The 26,317-nt window shown below is 35.9% G+C and overlaps 4 protein-coding genes and 1 non-coding gene across 5 annotated transcripts; 3 read left to right on the forward strand and 2 right to left on the reverse strand.

Annotated features, from left to right (window-relative positions):
• Positions 1 to 4,208: 4,208 nt before the first annotated feature.
• Positions 4,209 to 7,252, reverse strand: LOC110724717 (pentatricopeptide repeat-containing protein At1g25360-like). Its single transcript, XM_021904167.1, has one exon. It carries the CDS (start codon positions 6,985 to 6,987, stop codon positions 4,546 to 4,548), a length of 2,442 nt encoding a protein of 813 aa, XP_021759859.1. The 5' UTR covers positions 6,988 to 7,252; the 3' UTR covers positions 4,209 to 4,545.
• Positions 7,253 to 9,355: 2,103 nt separating this feature from the next.
• On the forward strand, positions 9,356 to 12,357 carry LOC110724718 (uncharacterized TPR repeat-containing protein At1g05150-like). Its single transcript, XM_021904168.1, has one exon. It carries the CDS (start codon positions 9,796 to 9,798, stop codon positions 12,175 to 12,177), a length of 2,382 nt encoding a protein of 793 aa, XP_021759860.1. The 5' UTR covers positions 9,356 to 9,795; the 3' UTR covers positions 12,178 to 12,357.
• Positions 12,358 to 14,138: 1,781 nt separating this feature from the next.
• TRNAE-CUC lies at positions 14,139 to 14,210 on the forward strand. Its single transcript has one exon. It is a non-coding gene; the product is annotated as a tRNA-Glu (tRNA).
• A 1,411-nt stretch (positions 14,211 to 15,621) lies between these two features.
• On the reverse strand, positions 15,622 to 19,972 carry LOC110724719 (protein LTV1 homolog). Its single transcript, XM_021904169.1, has 6 exons — positions 19,823 to 19,972; positions 19,081 to 19,500; positions 17,961 to 18,332; positions 17,180 to 17,740; positions 16,782 to 16,913; positions 15,622 to 15,909 (listed from the first exon to the last, which is right to left on the reverse strand). The coding sequence occupies exons 2-5, from the start codon at positions 19,489 to 19,491 to the stop codon at positions 16,782 to 16,784; spliced, it is 1,476 nt and encodes a 491-aa protein (XP_021759861.1). The 5' UTR covers positions 19,492 to 19,500; positions 19,823 to 19,972; the 3' UTR covers positions 15,622 to 15,909.
• A 658-nt stretch (positions 19,973 to 20,630) lies between these two features.
• On the forward strand, positions 20,631 to 25,345 carry LOC110724721 (DNA-binding protein HEXBP-like). The gene is made up of 4 exons (XM_021904170.1): positions 20,631 to 20,785; positions 22,174 to 22,391; positions 23,593 to 23,685; positions 23,817 to 25,345. The coding sequence occupies exons 2-4, from the start codon at positions 22,255 to 22,257 to the stop codon at positions 24,463 to 24,465; spliced, it is 879 nt and encodes a 292-aa protein (XP_021759862.1). The 5' UTR covers positions 20,631 to 20,785; positions 22,174 to 22,254; the 3' UTR covers positions 24,466 to 25,345.
• Positions 25,346 to 26,317: the final 972 nt, after the last annotated feature.

Below are 26,317 nucleotides of genomic sequence, written 5' to 3' on the forward strand. Positions count from 1 at the left end.
GCAATATTGTTTATCCGCTTGTATGGTTTATACAAGCAAACGATATACTTTAAAGCAGACGTGTATCAAAGCTTTTGAGTACATATTCGACATGCATCATCAAACGATCCTATCAATAAACTTTAACACTCCCTCTATCTCATGTAGTTTTACAAACTTGCCTTTGGCACAGAGGAAGGATAGATGATAGATAGAAGATTCCAAGAAAAAGTTCGGTGAGAGAAACAGTATGGTTAAGTAAAAGATTGGAAGGAGAAAAGGCGACTTCAAATTTGAATGTAACTGTGCAATTAACTTGGTGAAGGCGTAAGGCTGATCGAAGCTAATGAGCAAAGAAATATGGTACGGAGGGAATATTATGTTAATCTATAAGCTACGCCACATACTTCTTTGATACTCTCAGAATTTCCCAACAACTGTGCCATATCTAGAAGGCTGTCCTTCACATAACATGAATAATTGATGAGTACTTATTTTTTTAAGATTTTTGCATTTTTCTCAATTGAATTTCCAAACTTTATATTAGTATGTCATCTTTAGGCACTCTAAGATTAGTTTGATCAGTCATCTTAAGAGACTACTTAATCACTTCTTCTGTCAAACAGATACATATATACAAAGTATGTACTCTTTTAAAAATAAAAATAAAAATAAATGTTTTAAAAAAATGTTATATACAAGATAGAAATTCACCTTAAATTTGATTAACATGGTATAGTCTCCTCAGCAATGTAATCTCTAGACCTCTTGTGATATGATCACATGAATCACACGATTTTCCCCGTCAGAAACAAAAATTCTGCATACAAGTCAATTGTTTAATACATGCTGAAAAAGAATTAAGCAGAAACGTTTTTATGTCAATATACTGGGAAAAAACACAGTTTTTTAGGGGGGAAAAAAAACTACAGCTTCGAACCGCTGTGTTTCCCATGTATAACTGTATCTATGTCTTTCTATGTACAAACTAGTCTTCCTATCTAGAGAAGGATTAATACTGATTGCTGGTCCTGTTATGTATTTGCAGATATCTGAAAAACAGACAATTTGAAACAACAGGAAACGATGACCACTTTCCAAACAAAAAATAATAAACCATTGAAAAGTTTCAATGGTAAAAGTTCACATATCAAAAGCAACACTCAAATGGTAAAAATTTACATCAAATGTCACCTGGGTCTCACAATCTGTTACTGTGAGATTGTCTAATACAAGATTTTGCAGAACCTAGATAAAAGCCTTACTACAACCTCTTACACTGGAAAAATACAGCTTGCCACAATCTAATCTTTTATCATGGTAGTGAAAGAGGAAAAATTTGCTGATATTAGTACGTATTAATCTATATATAGGGTGTAATAGTAAAGCTAATTAAAACTGTAACCATAATGGGTAGCATAAGAAACAAGGTGGTCAATCTCATCCTCATTGATAGTTCCATCCAAATCTATATCTGAGTAATATATAGCACGACCAGCCCTGTAACAAGGTATACGAGCTCCTAGCGCACGAAATGCCTCCTTTAACTCTTCCTTATCAAGGTGGCCATCACCATTCTTGTCGTGAGCCATGAAAGTGTTCCTCAACTGCTCTTCACTTAGAGGATTCTTTCTTGATTTCACCACCCATTTTAGAGCTTTTTGGATTTTCCCCCATGCCATAGTTTTTGCTAAATGTCTTTAATTTACAAGAGCTAATTAGGAGGAGAATGTGATGCCAAAGGGCTATACAAAAAACTCTTATATATAGGGGAATTCCAGTAGTGAGCAAAGAATAAAAAAACATGATGGGGCAAGATAATGCAAATTATAGCTTAATAAAAAAAATGCAAATAAATATGGTCAATGATCCTTAGAATTGCGTAAAGTTGGACTTTTTTAATAAAATTTCTGAGTGGCAAATCAGACTACAATCAAATATCAGTGGTGTATAGCTTTAAGAGAATTTATTTAGTTCAGGAATCAAAGTTGTTTACCCACATGTTTCTTCTAATATATGATTTGGAATAGAAAATGATAGACCCTTTATGCAGATGTGATTCTAAAGTTTGCCCTGAGCAATACATACTGTATATTTTAGGCTACTTAATATTCTACACAAGCATCTTCAAACAATATGTTGTCTACTCGTCTAGTCGTCTATTGATTTATATTAATATTCCCTTGTTTCATTTTTCTTCTCGAACTTTAACAGAATGGAGACTGAAAAAGAAAAGTGCAGAGACAACCAAATCAAGTGTGCAATAAAATATGGTACAGTGGGATTATTTCTAAAGGACAGTTCTACCACATAAGTTTTGATGATCCAGAATGTTCCAACAGCTGTACATAATTCTAATAGACTGTGGATCACATAGCATGAAGAGTTGCAGACTACTTATTTACTAAGATAGTCCTCTACTGAATGTTCAAACTTTGACAGTCAGGCACTCTATGGAATTCTTTAAAAGATCTAATGAGATTAATTCAGAAGTTCTTGCTCTGTCAAACAGTTTAATTTGTTAAATAAAAACATTTTACCAGTTCAGATTGCACCGGATTCTCAGACTAATAGTTTATCTATCGTCCAATGAGACTATGAAAGATTTTAAGTTCAGTCAAACAGTTTTAGTTTCTTATAAAAACAGAAAGGAAAAAATAAAAATAAAAACTTTTGCAAGATAGGAATGCACCTTGAGATTAATTATGTTGAGATAATGTCCTTACTTCTCAGCTATGCAATTTCCAGAATTCTTCCATCAGAAACCAAAATTCTGCATACAAGTTACAAAGTGTCAACAGATGAATAGTGCTGAAAAATTCATCAGAATTCACCTTCTGAGAAACAAATAAAGAAAACATCTATTCTCGGTCCAAAGGAATCACAAATAAGAGTAATAACTTTACATCCAAGAACCTCACTACAGTATGGCAGTATGTATACCAGTCCTCTCCTAGAACTTTCAATTCCTCATTTATCATCATGATTATAGAATCAATTAAGTCCCTGTTAGATAATCGGCAGGACTGAGTTGCCAAGTATCAAGAAGAATATAATAACAGAAAGCCCACAAAGCCAAATCAGTAAATCTTGCACGGTGCCAACACAGGATATTGCCACTACTTTTATTCTGAAAGACTTTCAGGATCAACAATCCAAACATCTGGATAAAAAGACTAATTTAGAATGTTCAAAGATATACGGAACTCCCTATTTCGGAAGAAGATTCAGATAAGAGCTGGTTTAGTCAGCACGTGACATGTTGGTGACCTTGAGACTTGTGAATTCCTACAGAAAAACCTACACGCAGCACAGAGAAGTCGAAAAGATGATAAGTGTATTTATAGTATGGTTGAATTTTAACATGTGAATAATTGGGTCTCTTACCCTGTACATAGATATAAAAAAATAACATGAAGAAATTATAAGAAGCAAGGTTTTAAGCATCATCCTCATTGTCCACTCCATCCAAATAATTTCTGAATTAATTTTTTTGTAAAGAGATATCTGAATCAAGAATGGCGCTATGAGCTCTATAACTACAAAGAGAAGACCCTAGAGTGCAAAATGCCTTCTGCTTGTCCTTGTCGAGGTTATTGTCACGATAAACCAAAAGCCTCTTTAGCTTCTCTTGAATAACAGGAATCCTCTAAAAATACACAAAGTGGACTAGAGTTTTCCAAAAACTTCTCCAAGAGAAAAGAAATTAATATTTTGAACATGTCAGAAGTTCCGATGTCTTATCAAATTGTGTTATCCTGAACATCAATAAACTGATACAGCTGCTAAAGTCTCTTGATTTGTCAAATGACATAAAAAATGCTCAATATGATCCCTAACTGCCAAAAAGAAATGTACAAGGGTGTCTATCAAACATACAGTGGCAACCTTCTCCAGAATTTTTCTTGAAGTGGACAGTGTAATGTACTAAGATATTATTAAATGCACTTTAATAAAGAACAACAATGGAAAAAATTAATCTCAGGGGAAGTTTAACCTGAAAGTGCCTTGATAAAATTTAGCTCATCTTGTATGACAACAGAAAAAAGTAACCTGCTTTTTGGTGTAGTGCAGTGGCCATGAAGTTATGTTCGGAAAGAATCCAACAACATCAGTATCATACTGCTCAGGGGGGGGGTTTGTTGAAACATCTCTACCTAATCATGAGCTTGCAGACACTAACAAGTGATGCAAGACTATGCTGTTACAGTGAATAGAAGCAGCATACCTTCACAAAGCCTATGTATGGCCAGGACCAGGCTGCATTAATTGTATCTAATTTGTAAGTTTGAGTATTTCTCCATCAAATTGAAAAAGATCCCTGTTTGTAAGCTTTGATATACATCAAATTATCCAAAGAACACTGCAAAAGTTAAAACAGAGCAGCAGAGCCACGACACAGAATTGTTGCATGTTACCACAATGGGGGGTTTCTTCTTAATATTGCTGAGCTTCCAGGTAGATGACATCACAATTCAACGTTTTCAAGAAAACCCCAATTAAGTAGAGCTCCAAATTCAAATTCATTCCTTCTTGCGGCTATAGCTGAATCTCACAAAAACTACTTTACCAGTAATCACCACAAGAGCATTTACCATTTTTAAAATGATGAAATCTCTTGACATCTCTCACAACTATTACTCTCTGTACTATTTTCGAAATGTACTTGATTGCATTGTGGCAGTCCCCACATATCCTGAGGTTCTTAAATACCCTAACTGTGGCTCCTACAGGAAGCTTTAAGAGCCCATAAGCAACTGCAAGTTTTTCACTGTGAGTAGTCAAACTGTGCTCTTTCTGCTCTGTCTCCATATCATGCAACACATACTTAGTATCAGGAACATATCCCAGTTCCCTTAATTTCGGTCCCAATTGCTCAAGATAGTCGTACACTTCTTGTACGTCTGGGTGTGAAGTATCATCCACCAAGAATACATTAACCTTATTTTCGACATCTATCCAACTACAAGCAGGCTCTTTTTTCACACCTTGCTCTCTCATTAACATCCTCACCCTTGCCACATCAACCCACTGGCCAGCTGCAGCATACATATTTGATAACAGTATGTAGGTACCATCATGTTGTGGAATTAAGTCCAATAGTTTTTCAGCAGCTTTTATACCAAGGTCTAAGTTCCCATGAATCCGGCATCCAGCAAGAAGAGCTTCCCAGATAGGTGCTTTTGGCTCAAAAGGCATTTTATTGATCAGTTCCTCAGCTTCCTGGAACTTTCCTGAACGACAAAACAAGTCGATCATCCTCGCATAATGATCTTCTCCAGCAGAAATATGATATTTATGCATGGAATGAAAATAATGCCTCCCTTCATCGACCAACCCAGAGTGAGTACATGCAGTGATAATAGTAAGATATGTAATCCGATCAGGTAGTATCTTAGCTTTAAGCATCTGCTCAAAGAGTTCCAATGCTTGACGGCCATCTCCGTGCTGCCCAAAAGCTGCAATCATGGCATTCCAAGAAACAGAATCTATAGAAGGCATGGTGGAAAACATTAAGTCAGCATCCTCAACCACACCACATCTTCCATACATTGTTATCAGAGCATTTGCCACTGAAAGGCTCGACTCATATCCAAAGCGAATTACTTGACCATGAAGCTGCCTCCCTTGATCTAGTGCTCCAAGATTTGAACAGGCCGTCAATGCCCCAGCATATGTATAATCACACGGCTGAAATCCTTCCATCCTCATCTTATTAAGTAGCTTAATACTTTCTTCTCCTAATCCACTTTGTGCATATGCTGCTATCATCACAGCCCAGGTCAAAAGGTTCTTCTCTGGCATTTTGTTGAAGAATTCTTTCGCTTCTAAAATCTGGCCAGCAGTCACATAGCCTGACAATACTGCATTCCAGGAAACTATATCTCTTACATGCATCTCTTCAAAAATATGCCGAGCTTCACGAATTCTGCCACATTTAGAGTATAATGTGACCAATGCATTATTTATAGAAGATTGGACTTCAACTCTGTGTCTTACTCTATCTTCCTTCCGCAAAATGCGAGCATGTATCTCCTTTCCATGCCAAAACATACCAGAATCAGCACAGGCACCAAGAACATTTGTATATGTATATTCATCGTGCTGAATTTCTTCAGCATTCATCCTTCTAAAAAGGTCCAAAGCCTCTGGATACAAACTATGGTGCACATAACCCGAAATCATTGCATTCCACACAGCCACAACCTTAACACCGGTTGAATCAAAAACTTCTCGTGCTGAATCAAGGTCATCATTCCTTGCATACCCAGTAATCATTGTTGTCCATGTCAGCTCATCCTTCCCTTGCATCTCATCAAAGAGTTCCCGAGCCACACCCAACAATGAACTAGATGCAACAAAAGGCGAAGAAGCACACTTCACATACAGCGATATAAGTGCATTCAACACCGAGGTAGAGCACCCTGTTCCAGACTTCACCACGGCACAATGCAGCTGGTAACACTGCCTTGCATCATCTGCAATCAAACTTAAAGAACTAAGAACACTACTATAAGTAAAATGATCAGGCCTAACACCATCCCTCAACATGTCCCCAAACAATTGAATAGCAGAAACACCATCACTGTTATGATTATACCCTGTGATCACAGCATTATAACACACAACATCACGAATATGAAATGGGATTTCATCAAAAATCCTTCTTGCCTCCTTCATCTCCCCCAAATTGCAGTAAGCAGACACTATAGTGGTTCTCGCTACAATATCTGGTTGGGGAATTTTATCAAACACTTGGTGTGCATACCCTAGATTTTTGCATTTACAGTATACATCAATCAGGCGGTCGATAATATGGCCTCTTGGGTTGAACCCAGAAGTTATCATGTGGGCATGGATGGTCCGAGCAAGGGACTGCGAGGTGGGGCTTGGCGGGAAGCATCGTTGGAGCGCGGCGGCGTAGCGGTTGGCTAATGCCTTGACGTCTATTTTATCCGGGAAATTGGTGCGGGTGAAATTGATAGTGTGTTGAACTGCATTTCTCATTTCTGGGTTTGTCAAAAATCATGGTCTTTCTCTCTCTTCTTGCTTCTCTTCAATGGAGGTTTTGGAAGATGGAAAGAAGAGGGAAAAGGGAATAGCACCCATTGAGAAAAGTTGAGATTTTTTGGAGGGAAATATGAAAGTTAAAATATGGTTACCAATCTCTATTTGAGGATTAAATTGGAAAATAAAAAATTATTATTAGGGTTATTTTACTCTAGTGTGAAATTGTATAAAAGTTAAGTTTTTGGACTTAGAAACTTAGAAGCAAAAAAGTTGATCAATATATATACATATAATGCATTTGTGTTTCATTAATAAGTTACGGAGTACTTAATAATTTTAATGGCCAAAACATACTAACCTTTCAGTTCAATAAATTTGTTGAATATATACGATGAAAAACATGTCTCCAATGAGAATATGTAATATAAGTTGGTTCTGTTTAAAAAAAATGTCTCCAAAAAGAATATGTTTTCACTTTAAATTAAACTTCGATTGATCTTTTCGCTCAATGGAAGCTCAAATTTGGGTATTATAATCAACAATCACCATTTAGTTTCAAACTTACAAGTGCTAAATTTGTTGAATCCAAATATGGCATAATGATTCTGAAAATTTTACACTCTTTGATGAGCGCATTAAAAAAAGCGTTTTTTCTTATGATCAAGCACCAAACAACACTGACCATGTGAATAAACTTTGTCAAACGACAATAGAAGATCGCTTTATATGATCGATGTGGAGAAACGTCTTAATAAGTTCAAGTTAGTCTCTTTCCTCCACTGCCTTTGGGAGGCAAATGCAACAACATATTTCACAAAAATTAAGATGTATCACCATTTACATGTTTTTTTTTAATTTTTTTGGTTTATTAACTCTTGTAACGATTAGCTCTCCTATATCATTTGTAATAGTTTTCATTTCCTCTTTAAAAAAAAATAATAAAAATTGAAAGAAACTACTTCTATTTTTTTTTTTGAGAGTTTGGACAGTGATAATTAATAAAACGTTTATTTTATTATATGTTCCCTAATTGGTAAGTTGCTACTAGGACTTGACAAGCAAATTTTTGAAAGGTGAAAGAGAAAGAGGCGTGGACATTAGCTCAACTAGGATAATTTCTTTAGTCCCTTCACCATTAATAACCACAATCACTTGATTGTCAATCCCTTATTAAATAACAACGAACTCATCAACGATTTTGGCAATGCTAAGGTAACTCTTATTGTCAATCCCTTTTTTTTTTTTTTTTTTTTTTTGTGAAAAAATTACAGTAATTTAAATAAGCTCTAAGAACAAAACACAAAAGAAGAAAAAAGACAAACAAAAAAGCAAAAACTAAAACCAAGACACCCAGTCCATCACAACCAACTAAATCCTACCCTTGATCACAATATGAGCCCAAGTCAATCGCTTGATTCCTTCAATAAAATGGCATGAAGGTCTTTCGGGATTGTCCTTATGAACACTAACTTACTTTGGGCTGAATTCATTATATGGTTTGTTAACCAATCCACAACTCAATTAGCTTTCCTATAACAAACTCAAGTTCGATGATATATGTCATCTAAAAATCTGTCAATGCAAAGTTTGTTATTTCAAATAGACTATAAGTGTCTCACTCATCCCTTTTACAATCTTAAATAATATTACTAAGGAAAAGAATCCATCAATATAAATATGAATTGGTGCATGACGCCAAACTGTTAGCCAGCTAGAACTAATTAGTCCACTTTTGAACTCTTCAACCCACCACAAACTAACAACCCAACCAACCAACTAATTATTATCATTAAAAGTCTATATTTCACATTAACTCAATTTATCAATCACTTATTTTTAAACCCACCAAAATCCAATAAAATACAATACTGCTGAATATATTTATTTACTCCCTCCGTTTCATAATGTTAGTCCCATATACTATTTTGGGCGTTTTAAAATGATCTACCCATATTGAATCTATTCCTTTTTTTAATTTAATTTTATTTTCCTAATTTTGTCTTATAATTTCTAATCCCATTAGTGAATTGATGACATGGCGGTAATTAAATATTTTGACTGGTTATCAATCCCATTAAACAAGCATTGTAATTGATGCTTTCCAAATAAAAAAAATCACAACATTTAATAAGATACAACTAATTAAGCAATTTTTGTATGGAGTACTAAAATGTAAGATTCCAAATATTATTCATTCTCTTATTTTTGGCAATTGATTCTATATGGGACTAATGGAGGGAGTATTATTTATTTCAGAAATTTAAATATCTTAACAAATTCAGATAAATTCCAAAATCCAAAAGTTATTTTTTTTTTACTGAAAATTTTAAAAAAATAAAGCTTTTTTTTTTAATAATTAATTTGTTTTCTATTTTTCTGGAAATTGTCAAATTTATCATTTTTTCTCTCCTCCATTGTTACTCTTCCTCCCCCACCACCATTTCCATCTCCATCACCATCATCATTTCTCCACCAGAAATTCACAGACTAAGAAAAAGACACACCCAAAAAGAGAGAGAAAAAGAAAAAAAAAATACCCTAAAAAACAAAAAGAAAAATAAAAAGAAAAAGGGTAGCTTTAATTTTCTCTCTCCTCAAATTTCAAACCTTTCATTTCAGATCTAGTGCTGAAATCATCTTCCCATCATTTTTATGAGCAAAACCCAGAAATTTATTTCCCCATTTTACCCCCTTTTCTCTCTCCTATTTATGATTCCTTAGTTGCGAATCAAAATTTTTTTGGGGTTTTTTTGAAACCCTAGAAAAATCAAACTCGAACTCAAACCCAAACCCTAGTTTCCGACAATGGCGACTAGAGGGTCGAGATTGGAGAAAGTTAAGCGGATTTTCCAGCAATTTGATTTGAATAAAGATGATGGGCTTAATAGAGCTGAAATGGCGGCTTTAGTTGTTGCTGTAAATCCTAGGGTTAAGTTTTCCGACGAACAAATTAACGCAATTCTCGACGAAGTTTTTCGGACTTATAAAGAATTTATTGATGAAGATAAGGGTTTAACTTTTGATGGGTTGTTAAGAACTTATGATGATGGTGCTGGAGATGTTGATCGTGATTTTGAAGCATTGAATCTTGATTTGGTTGCTGGAGAAGGTGAGGATTCGATTGCAGAAGCTTCGACATCGTCGGTGGCGGATGATCGAGCAATGGAGCCTCAGAAGAAGCAGAGGACTGCAGCTTGGGCGGCGTCGCCGAATCATGGGATTGTTTTTGATGAGACGTGGAAATTGGTGGATGACTTGGAGATACTTGTAAAGCGGTTGAATACTAAGCAAACGAAAGATGGGAAAATGAAGAATGATAATTCGGATATGTATTCGGATGCTGGGTGGTCTAGGGAGTTTGGGCCGTCGTCTTCCGAGGTTTCGGAGAGGGTCAATTGGGTGGAATCAGGGCATGATTATGCTGCATTTGTGAAGGAATTAGGTGGGTTAAGGGCTAAGGCAGACGGGGCGAGGTCGAGGGAGGAGGCATTTGATGGGCACATGGCAATTGGCAGGGTATTGTATGAACATCAGTTGTTTAAGGATGGTTTAGTGAGTTTTAAGAGAGCTTGTGAGCTGCAACCAGTTGATGTTAGGCCACATTTTCGAGCCGGGAATTGTTCGTATGCATTGGGGAAGTTTGGGGAGGCGAAGGAAGAGTTTCAATTGGCATTGGAAGCAGCTGAAACTGGTGGGAATCAATGGGCTTATTTGCTCCCTCAAATTCATGTCAATTTGGGAATCACCCTTGAGGCGGAAGGTATGGTTTTAAGTGCTTGTGAACATTATAGAGAAGCTGCTATATTGTATCCTACTCATTATAGGGCTTTAAAGCTTTTGGGTAGTGCTTTATTTGGGGTAGGGGAGTATAGGGCAGCTGTGAAAGCATTGGAAGAGGCTATATTTATGAAACCTGATTATGCTGATGCACATTGTGATTTGGCTTCGGCCTTGCACGCCTTAGGGGATGATGAGAGAGCTATTGTAGAGTTTCAGAAGGCGATTGACTTGACCCCGGGTCATGTAGATGCCTTGTATAACTTGGGAGGGCTTTATATGGATATGGGGAGGTATCAGAGAGCTTCTGAGATGTATACTAGGGTTTTGACATTGTGGCCAAACCATTGGCGGGCACAGCTCAATAAGGCAGTTTCCTTGTTGGGTGCTGGTGAATCCGATGAGGCTAAGAAAGCAATGAAGGAAGCCTTGAAGATGACAAACAGGGTTGAGGTGCATGATGCGATTGCTCATATGAAGCAATTGCATAAGAAGAAGGTGAAGGCTAATGGAGGTTCCAATGGAGAGAATTCTTTCACCATTGTTGAACCCTTGAAATTTAAGACTCTCGGTAGCAAGACTACCTCTAGACAGGAGTTGGCAATTGCCCTTGAGATCAGGGCTTTTCAGAGATTGTCGAGATTGAATAGGTGTGATGTAGATCTTTTGATGAGGGAAATTAGTGATAGTGATGTGCCCTTGTCATTCTCTGGTACCGGTATTCCAGAGAAATCCATTCGCAAGAATGCCCTGGAGGGAATTCTCCGCAGGCTGCTTGGTTTCTTGAAACCTGAGACATTTCAAGAAGCAATCAAAGCCATTAATGAGAGAATTCTTTCTGTGTTAGATGATTCTGGACTGTCTAGAGTGGATATTGGTATGTTTTATGCAATAATCGCTCCCATTTGTGGTGGTTCATTGGAAAAACGGAAACGTGTTGCATTCGAAGCTCTTCTGTATCGGCCTGTCAATGAGGGTAATGGGCAGCTCAGAAAATCTGATGCTACCAGATATATGAAGACGTTGAGAGCCATCTACTTTCCTGTACAAGGGTCTAGTGAGATTTTAGAAATTCATGGCGATTCAGATGCTTCTATGGTGTCTATGACAGAGTTTATTGCAATGTTTGATGACCCTGAATTTGGTTTTGGTATCTTATCCACTCTGATGAAACTGGAGAGTGGTGATCGGGTACGACATGGCCATTATGTCTGTGCAGTTTGTCGCTACCCTATTATTGGTTCCCGGTTTAAGGAGGTGAAAGCTCACTTTAGCTTGTGTAATCAATGCTATAGTGAATGTAAAGTGCCTTCTTCAGTTAAGCAGGAGGAGTTTTCATTCAAGGAATACCAAAGGGAGGCAGAAGCAGCGAAAGATAAGTTCAAATGTTTCGGTTCGAAGAAGAACTAGCCCTGAAATAATTCTGTAGTTAGTTGCATTTTGTTAATTGTGTATTAGTATTAATTTTTTTTCTTGTAAGGCTAGCTGTTTGGTGTGAATTATTTAGGTTAGATGATGTGTGCAGAAATTATTGTTGCCCTTGTACAGTGATTTTCTCCCTTGCTTCAAATGTTAATTCTTTCTGTTCAAGTTTGGATGTGCATCCTTGTTTAATCTGTTTACTGCCTTGGTTCATGCTCCGTTGATTGTTGATGGAAAATTTTCATTTTCGCTTTGTGTGCCTTCGTGCAAACTGCAAACGTGGTTGAGATGGTAGCATGACTGTCATTTGCTCATCACTTGATTTCATGATGCAAAACAGTCCCTTGGTAAAAGCTTATGTTGTTTAAATCGTTGTTTTCGTGTTTCTCAAGCTGTTCTCAGTCTTCTCATCTTGCTCTCCAGTACTTAAATGTGCACATGTAAAACATTGTTGTTCCATGAATCTCTGCTGCTGGTTTTCAGATCACTAAATGCAGCAAGGCTTTCTGTTGCAGCAACTGCGTATATATCGACTATATGATGACCTTATCTTTGAGGCAAAATCGGCCGCAACACTTGCAAACTCGTTTTACGTTCTGAATATCCAAATTTGCCTTGAAATTGATTTTTCTTTCTTATTCCAAACTAATTGATGGATTTATCATCTCCATTAGTCATTATTTCCTTGTGTATATACTCTCATCATTCCCAAAAATTCGAATCATTTATGAAACATTACGGGATGAAAAAGTGAGTCGGACTTTAATGAACGGAGACATTCTAAATATCTTAGTAAGAATGCAAGATTCCTTTGTCTACCAATAGATAGGAATATAAGGAAGAGAGCTTGAGTCATTAGTCATTAACTCATATAAATTGTTAAATTAAAGTAAACAGAGTTTGGGTCTCTTTTTTATTTTACATCTTTTTCTCAAAAAAGTGCTAAACTTTACACTTTATTCCTTTTCAAAGGACTAAAGCTTTCCTTGCTTTTTTCTGTAGTTAATTGAGGTGATTAGAAGATCTGTTATTAGTACATAAATAATTGAACTTGTTTTTATTCACCCTTTTCATTATATCATTAGCAGGTAGGAAATCATGTCCATTTGGAAGATTATGTGATGACAATGATTACTTAAACCGTCATTAACAGGATATCAATTTATCATATTTGTTGGTGGCTTACTAATAATTCATCACATTTAGTTTACTTTTGAGTCGTATTGACGTTATCAACTTAATATCATAATTAGTAGTTGATGAAGCACTCAAGTGCTATTTACGTGTTACCCTTTGTCTATTTTTCTACAGTTTCTGTTCGGATTTAGTTATCACGTTACTAAATCCGAACAAAAGCACTACTCGTGGGATGAGGGACATGCTGTATCATTTTTAGCATGTTTCCAATTATCTAGTAGTCTAGTACTAGTATAAACGAAATCCGAGTTAATTACATGATTAAAGTAGTCAATTTATGGTAGTTAGAATGGTCCTAATCGTTGATTAATCAATGCCAGCGAAATAATTGACACTTTGTGGACCGTTTCTTCATCTGTCACTAATTATGATGAAGCATATTTTATCAACGATGTATATGTGGATGGGCTGTAATTGTTGCATAACTCTTTAATTTGTTGCATTGTTTTGGACCATTGTTGTTTTTGATTGTGATTGAACATAAAGTGACCAAGTTATATCTTCAAGCAAGGGTAAGGTAAGCAGTTAGCTAAGTTTTATAGAATAATACTAATACGAAGTACGATGTATATACGAGTATTTATGAATTTTCTACTACGTATGTGCCTTTTGATATACGATGATAATAAATTCAACGTTGTAATTTAAAAATAAAAATAAAAATGTAGGAAGTATAATGCAACATGATTTTGTTTTTCTCTATGAAATAAACATAGAATATAATGGTTTGGTAGGACACTTTTATCATTAATTCCGTTGTAGTCTAGTTGGTCAGGATACTCGGCTCTCACCCGAGAGACCCGGTTCAAGTCCCGGCAACGGAAACTTTTTTGAATTTTTTTATTTATTATTTTTTTTTATTGAGCCATGCATCATAGCTTATCAGCTTTCTATTCTTGTGTTGAAATCTTCCTTATTTTTATTTTTTAATAGATGTCTAGCAATATGAATTATTTCACAAGAAAGATTAGCGAACAATATAAGCTTGAAAATTCGTACGGGTAGTACATAATGAAACGAAGGGAGCAACATCTTTACGTGTGGACACAATGTTGCCAGCTTTTCCTTCAACCAAACTAAACAAAATACTCCCATCACTCACTCTCTTTCTTCCTTATATCCTCTTACATGCAAGAACCATGAACATTTCATCCGCTAAGTATGACAATAAGAAGATCAATTTAATTCAAACACCTCTTCTAATCTTCCCTCTTTGTCTCTAACTCCTTCAACCTCCCCTCATATTTAAAGCTTAAACACTTACCATGCAAATGGCGCCTAAGAACTACACGGAAGAAAATCACCTACCACCCAACCTTAACAACGAAAGAGGAACTTCATCATTTTTAGGTCAGCAATGCAGATTTCATGCGTTATTGTGTTGTTTATCTTCCTGCATATAACCATTACACTGCCAGCTGAGTCACGCCCACCTCCCCCAAAATCACCAAACATGTTATTCAGGCTAGCCTCTCCACCATCTATGGACTACTCGCACTCTGATGAGGGAGCTATTATATCGTCAGCTTCATCTTCAGGAGAAGTACAGACTAAGGAGAGCATCCAACATCGACATCAACCACAGCAGGAGAGTATAGTAGATGAAGATGATTACGGGTACTGGAATCCTGTTCCTTACTATGACAGAGGAGATGCAGGTCCTGTTCCACATTCTAAGTTACCCCATTAAGCCTCCATGAACAATTTTCTTGGTCGGTCACCATAATCTAAACCTAACCTATCCTAAAACTGTACACGTATGAATCTTTGCAACCTAGACTAAGTTGTAACCAAGTTCTACAAATTCTAATGTACTGTTCTTCAGATTCTACAGATTTTGTATTAATGTAGCTATTAGTCAGTACATACTCTGTACGTCGTAAGTGGTATAAGTAGTTGGTTTAGTGTCAAGTTGATTCATATTATTGACAATTAGCTTATAGCCTTGTAGAAATAAAAATTCAAGCAAGTTTGAATGTTTGATAGTATTGATGATAAGATTGGCCAATTTTGGATATGGTCTAATATTCCCTTTGTTTAGGTCTGAAGCATGCAATTTTAGGTCAAGTGATCAGGGTTACATTGGTCAGTCATTTTTGTTAGTTCTGCATGATCAAAGAGCAGAGTGCTTAATTCTAGAAATCAGCTTTTTCTTACAGCGACAACCAGTCTTCGGCAAGCAGCTAATCATATAATCAGGCTGATTCAGCTTAAAAACTCAATGGAGGCTTAAACTATAAAAAACCAATTCCAAGAAATTTCATTCCTTTTGTCAGCCATAATGAAACATATATCAAGTCATTTAAGTGTGTAATTAAACTATTCACATACAACAATATCTTAAAGTCTGAAGTATTTGACCTAGATTAACAAAATCTCTGAAGCAAATCAGATACAATTTAGCTTCTCCACTCCAACATGTATCACCAAAATGTACGCAATACTCTTCCAAACGTTCATTTGAGGCAAGGAAACAAAGGAACTGCATACCTCAAACATATTTGAACAAGGATGTCGTGTTACCTGATGAACATATTACAGCTTTAGATAACCACATTGTTTTAAGCTTCCAGCATTTGGCAATTAGTGGGATATATTGTAACTATGCTATTAAATTTGTAAAAGACAAATAAATTCATAAAATAGCATGACTGAATGAGAAAGCGGCATGTGGTATGAAAAAGCATAAGCAACTAAGCAAGTATTAGCTCAGCATATAAGTCGGTCATAGGATTTTATTCTAATGACAAGATGGATTGATGTGTAATATCAAGCCAAAAATTAGTCATCAAAAGGAATTATCACAAGTATGATTGACCTTTAAAGCAAACACCCTTTCTAATAGCCATAATTAGTGATGTGAAACATGATTGCTTAAAACAACCCAGAGATTTCTGTGCCAAGTCTAAAAAATTAAGTCCAAAAATTCTTGACAGCAAGATCGTGGATCCATATATTGCTTGTATTATCCCAGCTAAAACCCATATGCAGTTATTACTCAATAAATCTGTAGGCTGTAGGTGTGAATTAAAATTTATTCCATTACACTATCAAATCCCAAGGAAACCCCTCTTGATTTTCCAATCATTCTTGGAAGACAAGTGCATTAAAGTCGCTAATTAAAGTTTCTTCTAACTAATACAACCTTTGCCCAGAGTTATGTCTTGCCTTAACATTTTTTATTTATTTTTAATGTGAGGAGCTTATAAGGGGAATTTCAAAATGCTAATTCTCTACATCATAAAGGCAAAATCATGTTTTATGCTTCTAGGAAGAGAGAGAGAGAGAGTGTGAAGGAGGGGGAGGGGGTGGACAATGATTATGAAAAGAAAGCATTTAAAAGTGGCTAAAAAAAAGGTGCTTGGGAGTACGTGAGAGGATAACCAATAACATACCTACATAAGATGTATGGATGATGGGCCAGTAACAGCAGCAACTTTCTGAGCAAGTTTGGCTTCATCACGGTACAGTTCCTTCAAATCTTTCTTCAAACGTCTAGCCTCTCGCTTTTCCTCCTTTACAGCAGCCTACACATAAACATTTGCAGTTTAGCCCTGTTAAGTACAAATCTAGTACTTTTTTTTCAGGGTAGGGGAATAAAAGTAAAACATGATTGAACTTTACCAGACTACAAGGCATAATACCTTAAATTAATTAGGACAGGATTCTTAACAAGCATATGCACTAAATTCTAACTTGGATTTTCATCTATGTGGAAACCTCACGACTAGGGTGTGTACAAAACAATTAACAACTGTCTAACAGTGAATATATTTTTCTACCAAATGAGTACCTTTCTTTCTTTTTTCTCCTCCTTGGTCTCCTGACCATGTGGTTTTCTTTTTGGCACCTCTGGTTTGGCAACTACTTTGGCAACTACTTTGGCTGTCTCTTTAGGTTCCTTCTTTCCATGAGGCAAGTAATCAACAGGAAGTTTCGCCTTTCCTCCAAGAGTAATAATCTTGTCAGAACCACTTTTCAGCGCCCCGGAAAACGTCTCAGCCAGTATTTTCTTCCGATTTCTTCCAGGAGCTCCAATTCTCCCTGGGTGATTGTCAAGATTCGAGTATGTAGAGACAATGGTCTCACAATCCCAAATTTCTGACTCATCACTACTTTCTTCCACAATTACCACTTCTTTATCATTTCCATCCTCATTCTCATATTTCTCGGCATATTCGGCACAACGGCGAAGTATTTCAACCGGAGCTGTGTAATTTCCATCAAATTCTAAATCATCATCCACACGGTCTTTGAGAACACTATTGAGCTTTTCTGCAAGCGATATATCTTCTTCTTCTACATAATTTTTATAATCATCATCACTATCTGACCCATATTCTTGTTGTTCAAGCTGCCAAAAGACCACAAAGGAAAATACTATTAGCAAGCTATAGAGGATGTACAAGATAAACAAGCCTTGCACACTATAAATTTTAAAAGAAGAACCATTAAGTATTGTTGTCAGAAGCATAGTATTATTTTGAGAACTAAACACCCTATTAGTCAGAATTGTGTCTCAGAAATAATAGGTAGATACCAAAAGAGCACTAGCTTCAGAGAGAAGATCTTACAATATCAAACTGTTGGTCAAGCAAACGCTGAGGTCTAGTATCTTCAGTAACACTTCGAACCAACTCCACCATGGAGTTATTGGCTACTCTAGTTTGAACTTCAGCGCGAGGATTACTAATCGAAGACAAACTCTCCTCTTCATACACATCTCCTGTTTCCTCTGAATGATTTGCAAGAACAACAAAATCCTCCTCCAATTCATCAATATCAGAACCAAATTCTGATTCATTGTCTTCAAGTAAATTAGCAATTTCTGGATCTACTGCTTTTTGCACTTTCACAGTAACAGTTTTCTCAGCGACATTATACAATGTTTTAGGACTTGTAATTTCACTTGCCTCCTTTATCCGTACTCTTGAAGCATCATATGCCTGAGATCATAGTAATTACTAGCTAAAATTAGTACATACCCCCAAAGTGTTGACCAGCAAGTCCCAAAAAATAAACATAAGTTAAAAAGACCATGACAAAACAAGAAAAATGACTACTCATATCCAAAATAATACTCTGACTCCTATTTCACTTTTAGCACAATAACCAATGTACACATTCAAACATAAGTATCTTCAAATACGTATTAGTGTATCACAACGAATTATAAATATTGATATTGTGAAACTATACATGAAGATAAAACAAGCAAGACCACACATATATCAAGAGAGTATTAAGTTCCATGTATGTTGCAAATCTTGCAATCTATAAAGATTTCAAATAACACAATAAAAAAGGAACCGAGGCAGTAGTTGTTTACAATTAAGAATTTCTAGGTTAACATATTGGAATTTTAAAATGACAAAGTTCTAAAATTTCATAAAACAAACATAGGTCATTTTTATTCTAAGAAATGTGACCATTTTTCAAAACATGTTAAATAATAAACTTGCTTAAAACATACTTCGTACAATCCTTCCATAGTTCCATAAGTAATTATCACATTGTTCTAAAATTTCATAATAGAAACATAGGTCATTATTATTCTATGAAATATGACCATTCTTCAAAACATGTTAAATAATACTAAACTTACTAACTAATTCTGAACTAAATAACACTTCAAACCAAATTGCAAAAGCAAACGACTGCAATATCATCTAATAAAGACATAGCAAGAATCACCTTAACATCATTAGGCAGTTGATGAAGTTCAGCCTTCGGATTTTCATAATACGATGAGCCACCACCGGTATTCCGAATCTCCCTTAAATGATTAAGATAATTATAACCATCATCAGGGAATCCAAGCTCCAATATCTCCCTCCTTACATGATCAGGTAATGTACCTGAACCCCTAAACCCTTCATAACCCCCATCCTCAGGGGCATCAGCATAAATTGACTCCGGATCGTTCGAGTAATCCTCATCATCATGCTCCTCATCTAACCCATTAATCTTAACCCGATTATTATCGACACGAACAAAAACCCGGTCATTTTCCGGCTCCTCAACATATATAGGATCAGAAGAATCCCGTGAAAGAAGCTGAAAGGTTGCTGATTTTTTCTTATCAAAAAACTTCTTCTTCCCCATCTTTATACCCTACCCACAAACAATTCAATAAATAAGTATGTTATTCAAAAATTATGAACTCGTAATATTTATCAATTATATAGTCCTTCAGTTTCGATTATATAAATCGCAAGACTAAATTTTTGCAGAAATTAAATTTCTTTGAATAACCCATTGATTAATCGAGCTTAATTTGCTGAAAAATTAATAAAATTAAAAATTTCATCCTCTATGTTTGATTTTAAGCTTAAGTTTCTTCCTAAGTAAGGTGAAATTAGCTAAATTAAATCAAAAAATTAAATAAATATATAAAGAGGTGAAATTAAAGTGAACTAGAAATTTGAGTTTGTACCTTTTCAAGCTGCTTCTGCTGTTGCTGCTTGCGAAAATGGAGATAAAGAGGGAGAAGGTTTTGTTAGGGTAAAAGGAGCTTGGGAAGTGGAGAAAGAGGAAGAAAGAGTGATGGGTAGGGCATGTATCATACGGGAAGTTTGAAGCCCAACAATTTAAGCTTAATATTTAGCCCAACAATTTGAGCCTAATAGAGAATTAGTTCAAACTACTTTACTTTTTAGGTTCGGATAATATCTCGAGTTATTAGTTTATTAAGTGAACAAAAGAAGAAAAAAAATAACGTTATGTCGTTGTGAATAAATTGATTTTTTTTTAATTGTGTTGGTGGTTCATTAATCATTAGCTAGATAGTGATTTACAAAGTAAATTAAATCTTTTGGCAAATCGATTGTGTGAACATATTAAAAAAAAAATAAAAATAAAAAAGAAAAATGAAGAATTTGATCTACAAAGAAACTCCATTCAATTTTTGGTTAATACTGTAAAAGTAAAAACAAACCAAAGTTAAGCTTAGTTATTTGTATATATATATTTTTTTTGAAACAAGTTATTGGTATAGCCCTTTATTAGTAAAATACTCATCGTTAAGTATCATTAGAATCAATTATTCTTAGATACATGAAGTAAATAATTACAAAAGTTTATTTTTGAGTATGGTTTGATAACTTTTTTTAACCCAGTTAAACAAGATTAGTTGGTCCAAATTAAGTGTAATAAGTTAAGTTCACATAAAATGAATCGAGCACATAAAAAAAGACAATTTTATTTTTATTTTATTTTTGACACGACTCAAGGATAAAATTGGAAATTCGTTAATTTTTAGTTAAGAGTTCGGATAAAACTCATAAAAGACTCCAACACATACTTTCTCTCCATTTTTCGGATTTCGTAAATCCTCAATCGAAAATTTGTTTCCGCCATAGCTTCGAAGCTCGCGATTGTACTGAGCTTTTTCCGATTGGTATTCTCTCGCTCGTTCTTTATCTCTCTATTTTGATTCGATGAATTAGTATTCGAAGCTCTGATTATATTCATGTTTTTGTTTTTCATAATTCATAGATCCATTAATTTTCTGGATTTAGGGTTTATATTTGTTGTAGATTCAAGTATTTTCCTTACTTATTTATATTGCTATCATCCTTTTTTCTGTGTTTGATTATTAGTAATAGGTTGGCGGTTAGATTTAGGGTTTTGGATCAATTGATTATGAATAGTATTGCCAATTTTGTTCCTAATTTCTTCAAAATTTTATGAACTTAACTAATTTTATGGATTTATCTCAAAATTTGTGGTAGAAATTCTGTTTTTCGTTAGTTTGTTTCTCGCTATTTAAATGAATGTTATTGGTAAATTTTTCATCTTCTAATTTAGTTTCTGTGTGATGTTAAATTTTGCGTGTAGTCTACAAAATCTCATTCTTTCAGCTCATATATATGTCAATGAAGCAATGCATTATCTGGTTTCACAAAAAAAAAAAAAAAAAAAAAAAAAGGGGAATGCATTATCTTGTGCTGCTCTGCATTATTTATGTTTAATTATCTCTGTCGTCATGGCTAATTAGTTACATTCCGCTGCCTCCGGAGCTTGTATTGATGAGTTTTAAATGATACTGTATGATGTAGAGCAGTGGTGGGATTTGAAAATTATGTTCTTGATGGTAATGGTATTTAAAATGCTGCTTGGTCGTCTCATTTCCTTAATTTCTGTTGAAAATCTCGTGTATTGGTGTTTTAATGCGGTCACGCCATATGTTGTTTAACTGTTTTGCAAATCAATGGTATGTTTTTAAAGTTTAATGATAATTGAAATAGAAGACATATCTGCCAATCTGCCATCTGGTGTTCTCGAGTATTTCTTGTGGACGTATGTCACACTAAGCTTCAGTGAGGCTCTGGTGTATTTGCGGATGGGTGTATAATTTTATCTGTGGAGAACCCAGATGTCTGAGGGAGGAGTGTCCAAATTAAGTTGCTTGTAACAATATTGTTAATCTTCGGTGTAGTCTATGATCCTTCTATTTCACCTTTTCGTAGTGATAACTCTCAGCCTTCTGTAGATGCAGTGAGTTGAATGGGTCTATTCTGTATCTGAGTTTGGAAGGAAGATGGTAAAAAGCACTGATTTGTGGGGGAGTTCTCCTAAACTCTGTAGTTTTTCTTGTGGCGCTTGAATTTTTTGGGGTGTGTTGTTGTTGTTGTTGTTGAGGTTTTTGTTATAACTAACAAGGTGTGGTGTGGATTGTTGAACTCTATGTGTGCTGTAGTTGGTTTTTGTTGGATAGGGACTTATATGTAGCATTGGAATTTGGTTATGGACAATCAGTGGATTGATGGGGATGGTTTTTGGCAGGGGAGCTTCGGATGCTGGTTGGAGTTGAGTGTTGGCGTTTGAAGATCAGTTTGTTTAGAAAGGGGAAGAGAGGAATTGAAGATGAGTTCGCGCAGCAGGAGTCAAAGCCGTAGCCGTAGCCGTAGCAGAAGCAGGAGTCCTCGAGATCGTAGAATGCGATCTCAACGCCCTTCTTTTCGTGATGCTCCATATAGGAGAGATGCACGTCGGGGTTTCAGGTGGTTTGATTTTAACAATGCTCTTCAACTGTTTGTTGGGTAGTGTAGTTGGAAAAGAATAAAAGTTGCATAAATTTGGGGGAGGGGGAGAAAAGAAAGGAAAGTAGTTGCTAAATGAGATGATTAATGAACTGATCAGAGTTTCAAGAGCAATTACACTAAGCTGTATTGCCAAAAGGAACCATGTATTCCTGAAATTATCATGTATGGTAGATGATGTGTGTGTGGTTTTAAAATTTGTACTATCCTTTTCCTGGTTATATTACCCAGTGCCAGTGCTTGAGGGTTTGAAATGTCCGATTAAGCTCCTCTGAACTTGTAGGCAAAACTTGGTATTTGTTCAGCAGCATAATGAATTCTTGAGACATACTGCTGATAATTTACAGTTTGTATACTGGAGTTCTGGGAACCTGAGCAAGTTGTGTCTTGCCTTTAATGGTTCACAATGGCTTCATACTTTGGCTTCTCTACAATATATTATCCCATTTCTAATTTCTTTTCTATTCAATATTTTACTAGTGCTGGTTTCGTGCTAGCTTTAGTGGTTGAGAGTCACTTTCGTAAGTTCTTTTTGTTCTTTATAAACTCCATCAGTTCATTCTTCAGCTATATTAATTAGGCCCTAAAGCCCTATCGGGCAATGTTGTATATACCTTCAGAACCATCATTAATAAGAGAGAAAAAATTATTTACGCTTGGTGTACAATATATTGTCTTCTTTTCCTTTCTAGCTTGCACAACTCTCTGATTTGTACAGATAAAGGTTGAGAATATATGTCAATTTTGGAAATGATCACAGTTGTTTTGCTAAGTTGGGACCTGGGAATAATGAAGCTAGTTACTATAAAAGGAACTGTTGTGTGTGATTTAAAGTATCATGAGAAATTATGTTGTGATAAGCTGATAATGTTTTATGTCTTACGGTTAAGATGGGACCTATATTTGGGGGTTTTTAGCTGCTGGATTTATCTTATTATCTGTATTATTCAACCTGCAGTCTTCATTTTCTTTCAGATAACTTCATTTTCAATACATTTGGGTTAGGTTAATTATTGTTTTAAATTTTCAGATATCTTACACGTCAATAGAATAGCCTCTCCCCTAACACTAGCAGTCTATGTGTGGCATATGTTTGGCAGTTTCTGTTTATAATTAGTCGGATCTTTTCATTTGATGCTAACTTCTATTGGATATATTGCAGCCAAAGCAATGTCTGTAACAACTGCAAACAGCCTGGTCACTTTGCTAGAGAATGTACAAACGTTGCTGTTTGCAACAACTGCGGCCTCCCTGGGTATGAATTATTTTATTCAGTTAGAATCTATGCCTTTTTTATGCTTCCTTCTGCATGCCTAACTTGTGAAACTGATTAGCAGAATAGATGATCTGAAAAGACTAATAATGTGAATACCTATATAAATGCAGGCATATTGCTGCTGAGTGTACCACAAAATCTCTTTGCTGGAACTGTCGTGAGCCTGGGCATATGGCCAGTAACTGCTCAAATGAGGGCATCTGCCATGCATGTGGCAAAGCTGGGCACCGTGCCAGAGAATGCCCGAATCCTGAACTCCCACCCGGTGACTTGAGACTGTGTAACAATTGCTTCAAGCAAGGCCATGTTGCTGCGGAATGCACAAATGATAAGGCATGCAAGAATTGCAGGAAGACAGGACACCTTGCTCGTGACTGCTCTGATGAGCCCGTTTGTAACTTGTGCAATGTCTCTGGCCACGTGGCCAGGCAATGTCCGAAAGCTGATGTTCTTAATGACCGGGGCAGTGGTGGTGGTGGTGGTGGAGGTCGTTATGGTGGTTTTGGAGGAGGTGGTGGTGGACATGGTGGAGGTCGTTATGGTGGTTTTGGAGGAGGCAGTGGAGGATATCCCATGGGAGGAGGAGGGGGTTATCGTGATATCATCTGCAGGAGTTGTGGCCAGATGGGACATATGAGCAGAGATTGCATGGGCGGTCCAGCTATGGTTATCTGTCACACCTGTGGTGGTCGAGGACATATGTCTTATGAATGCCCTTCAGGAAGAATGATGGATCGCATGCCACCGAGGAGGTACTGAGATGGCATATCTTATTGATTACACTTTGGATGATGGAATTGATTTCCATGAAGTTCGTTGACCGAATAAAAACTTGTATGTTGTCGTGCTTTTTTTGTTTAGTCAGTCATTACAGAATTTTTGGTGACTTTGTTGCTGCCGTTTTGGTTTTGAATTTCCTGTTGACAATTATAGAGCTATTAAGTTTTGTGTTTTTTTTTTTTTTTTTTTTTTTTTTTTTTTTTTTTTTTTTTTTTTTTTTTTTGGATATAGCTATTATGTTATTGGCTAGTTTGAATTTACTCGTTTAGTTATTGTGTGCTACAGAAGTGTGTGCTGCAAACTATAGAGAAGGCTGATTGTATTTTAATATTTTTATTGCCCTCTTGATTGTGATTGATGTTCGTTTTTTTTCTGTTAACAAGCTTTAGGCTCTTTTGATGAGATTCTACCAGACCTCAGAAATTCAATCTTTTCCAGCTAAATTGATGCTTACAAGGTCTCAATGCCAATATGCTCTACCTCATCAATTAGATTCTTAGAGATTGGACTGCACCCAGCGAACCTGTATGGCCTTGAGAATTCCATCCTACCTTTGAAATTAACATTACATCTATAGACATGTCCTTGAAAGCATTCTGTGAGAGGTTCTATCCCATTTTCCATAGGAAATTTGTCACAGAAAACTCAATTGTTCGAGAACTCTGAGGGGTTCAATACCTTATTTGGTAGGAAACTTGTCGTCCTTAGAAATATTATACCTTTCTGAAAGAAGCTGAATAACTCCATTCCAGATAGCCTGGCCAACTCTCAGAGTTATTCAAGTTGCATCTTGAAGTGGTAGGGAATTCCAGCAGAAGTTCATTTGATCCCATAAAAAAAAAAAAAAAAAAAAAAAAAACACACACAAAACCCTGTCATCTAGATATGGACATTGAATTTTTTTTGTATGTTCTGTTCCTGACTTCCTGTATGGCTTCAGAGCCAATATTCTCTCGCCGTTGTTCTTCAATATATCCAATCCCTGCTACCAGTTCTCTGATTTGCTTCTCAGCTGACTTATGTGATCCATCCAATAACGAATGTGGGAAGGTTGCTGCATGGACTAGTTTTTCCAAACCTCTCATACATCAAATTGAGCTGGAATGATTTTGAAGTTCAGTTCCCAAATTGGTCTACCAACGCAGGACAAATATATCTTCAAGAAAATCTATTTTCCGGTCCTTTAGCTGAAGACATTTTTGAACTGATGCCTAGCTTGGGGTAATTTTGCAAACAATAAATTTTGATTCGGGCATGTGGAAATTCCAGATTCGTATCGTACTTTGTCGAGCATCAATGATGTTAGGTAGGGGAAACAAGTTTTCAGGAAGCCTACCGGCAAGGATCGGAAGAAACATTGTCAATTCTACTTGCTTCAGTGCATGAAAACAACTCATTCTTTGGGAAAACCCCTGTTGAACTAGCTTGAATACCTTCGTTTCCTTTATCTTTCTTGGAATAATTTCTTAGGTACTATACCAAAGTGTTTCAGCAACTTGTCTTCCTTAGTGAACGAAGTAGCTATGACATATTCTATGATGTACCAAATTATGCAATCATATTCCTGCAAGTTTTCCCTTGCTAACTTTCTTCTAGTGTTCTCTCAAAAAAAAAAAAAAAAACTTTCTTCTGGTGCAGTAGTGCTTGTACTTATCTTACAACAACTTGGAGGACTGATTTGTCATTGCTGTTGTGCTTTAATTATGTAATTTCATGCAATTGAACTAGATGATGCTAACTTTAAGCAAGTCAATTGGAAACTATTATAGAATCACTTAGTTTATTTATCCACATGACCATAGTATGTATTTAATGTATATCTTAATTGAAA

The sequence above is a fragment of the Chenopodium quinoa genome, unplaced genomic scaffold (assembly GCF_001683475.1).
Source record: "Chenopodium quinoa cultivar QQ74 unplaced genomic scaffold, ASM168347v1, whole genome shotgun sequence".
NCBI classification, from domain to species: domain Eukaryota; kingdom Viridiplantae; phylum Streptophyta; class Magnoliopsida; order Caryophyllales; family Amaranthaceae; genus Chenopodium; species Chenopodium quinoa.